The sequence below is a fragment of the Elephantulus edwardii genome, unplaced genomic scaffold (assembly GCF_000299155.1).
Source record: "Elephantulus edwardii isolate Elephantulus edwardi_28Jun2011 unplaced genomic scaffold, EleEdw1.0 scaffold00018, whole genome shotgun sequence".
NCBI classification, from domain to species: domain Eukaryota; kingdom Metazoa; phylum Chordata; class Mammalia; order Macroscelidea; family Macroscelididae; genus Elephantulus; species Elephantulus edwardii.
This window is the reverse complement of record NW_006399768.1, coordinates 9,377,287-9,379,424: the sequence shown is the minus strand read 5'-3', so window position 1 is coordinate 9,379,424 and position 2,138 is coordinate 9,377,287. Positions and strand designations below refer to the sequence as shown.

At 32.6% G+C, this 2,138-nt stretch overlaps 1 protein-coding gene and 1 pseudogene across 1 annotated transcript in view; both read right to left on the bottom strand.

The window, feature by feature from the left end:
• The window catches only part of WDR17 (WD repeat domain 17), a 128,196-nt gene extending 127,961 nt beyond the window's left edge, over nucleotides 1-235 (bottom strand). The window contains exon 1 of the mRNA XM_006882220.1: nucleotides 170-235. Coding sequence (XP_006882282.1) covers nucleotides 170-235 — 66 coding nt within the window. The remainder of the gene's footprint in view (nucleotides 1-169) is intronic.
• Nucleotides 236-600: 365 nt separating this feature from the next.
• The window catches only part of LOC102848876, a 3,682-nt pseudogene continuing 2,144 nt past the window's right edge, over nucleotides 601-2,138 (bottom strand).

Below are 2,138 nucleotides of genomic sequence, written 5' to 3'. Positions count from 1 at the left end.
TATGTAATAAATAAATTTTGCTTTGAAATTTATTACATAAGTTACTGTTGACTCTCAAAATCCTACAACGCAAATATATCTACCATATAAATAACATGAGAATACATCTACATGAGAAACATAACTGAAAAAAAGAGAAAAGCAAAATAATAACATAAATATATCTTACTCTTTGCAGTCCTTCATACCAATCATCTTGATCAAACCAATGTGAAATGTAAGTTATCCAAGCCATAGAATGTTTGTACTTTAATCAAGGCAATTGGAAATTCAGCATCAGAATAGTCAGCACCTAAAGCAACAATAATGTGTTTCAACTAAAGAAACTTTTGTCCACGGGGTTTGGTATAAGAAGTTGAATTTGTAAAACTTTTAAACTAAAATTGTTTCATTATTTTCAAATAACCAAAAAAACTAAAGACCACTGCCAAGTCAAGTCTAATTTGTAGCAACTCTATAGGACAGAGTAGAATTGCTCCATATGTTTGATTCTCAAGACTGCATATATTTATGGAAGCAGACTGTCATATCTTCTTCCACAGAGGAGATCATAGGTTCAAAATGCCAATCTTTTTTAGACAATAGCTAAGAACTTCAGCACTATATCATCAGTGCTCCTTTTTCAAAGGAAAGTATCTGTTAAAAGAATGCTAATTCAGAAATCATAAACCTATTTAAAATTTTATATATCAAAATATAGCAATGCCATTTCATAGCACCTGATAATGTTATATCAAACATTTTATTCAGCTTATGGCTTGTACTCGAACAAATAGCTAAGAGTTAACTTTTGTAAGAAATAGGCAATGTATTGTTAAAGTTATCAAGTTAAAGGTGTCACTGTTGTTAGGTACCAATGATCGAATATGACTCACAGAGACCCTGTGAATCACAGCAGATCTGAACCTTGTCCTTTCCTGTGCCATCCATCCACATGGTCTCTGATAATGCTGATCAGAGTTTAAAACAGTGAATCTTAAATAGCACAAAAAGTCAAGATGCAAAATATTAGCTCCATTTTAAACTTTAAGAGTTAGAAAACTAGAAAACTTCTAGCTTAAAATATGTAAAATAACAAAGGTCAATCTTAGATTTATATTTGGCACAACTAAATGTCTGAAAGTTAAATCATTTTACAATTAAGTAACTGCTTATTAATTGTTTCAAATGTGTAAAGATTTTATATTCATTAATTCAGAGGTAATGTGTTGGATAGAGAATCTAAACCTTATTTTATTTGTTCACTTCCTGAAACGAAATTGAGTCTTGGGCACAGAATAAAGAAAGATATTGGGTATATTTTAGAATATTTGAAATTTAAACCATTCTTTATAAAATTTAGTTGCTTCACCACTCAATATCAAATAAGTTCTAATTGATCTTCTCATGACAAAGCAATTTCTTACATCTCAGGGAAAGAGGGAAAGAAATAAAAATCAACTTTCTTCATTTAATTTCCAAATAGCAAAATATGTTCAAATTTAGAATAGAAAGATATATTTATGCATCTGTATCTCTCTGTGTGTGTGTGTGTGTGTGTGTGTGTGAGTCTGTGTGGTGTGTGTGTTTATGTGTGTGTAAACACTCTGATAGTATAGTCTGTAGGATGCTCCATTTCAAACTCAAAAGAGCTATCTCTGTGAGGGTTCTAATCCACCAGTGGCTCTGTGGAAGAAAGATAAGCAATCTCTTCCTGTGCAATTTACAGCTTCAAAAACATACTGCAGAGTCAAGTATGAGTTAGTTCTGACTCAGTGGCAGTGAGGGTTTTTTTAGTTTGTGTGGGTGTGTAAAATAATCTTTATTATGATTTGAGTGTCTGTGCTTGTAGCTTTCTCTCTTTTATGATTTCTTTGGCTTTATAAGGAGGAATATGGCATCAGGATTGGAGGAAGAATCATCAACAACCTGCATTATGCAGATGACACAACCTTGCCACTGAAACTGAGGACCTGAAGCATGTACTGCAGAAAGTCAAGAATTGCAGCCTTCAATATGGATTGAAACTCAACACCAAGAAAACAAAGATTCTCAACATTGGTCTAATTGGCAGTATCATGATAGATGCTGAAGAGATATTGATAAGTTTTGGTTTCCTTAGCTCCACAATCAACATTCTTGGTACCATCAGCCAGGAA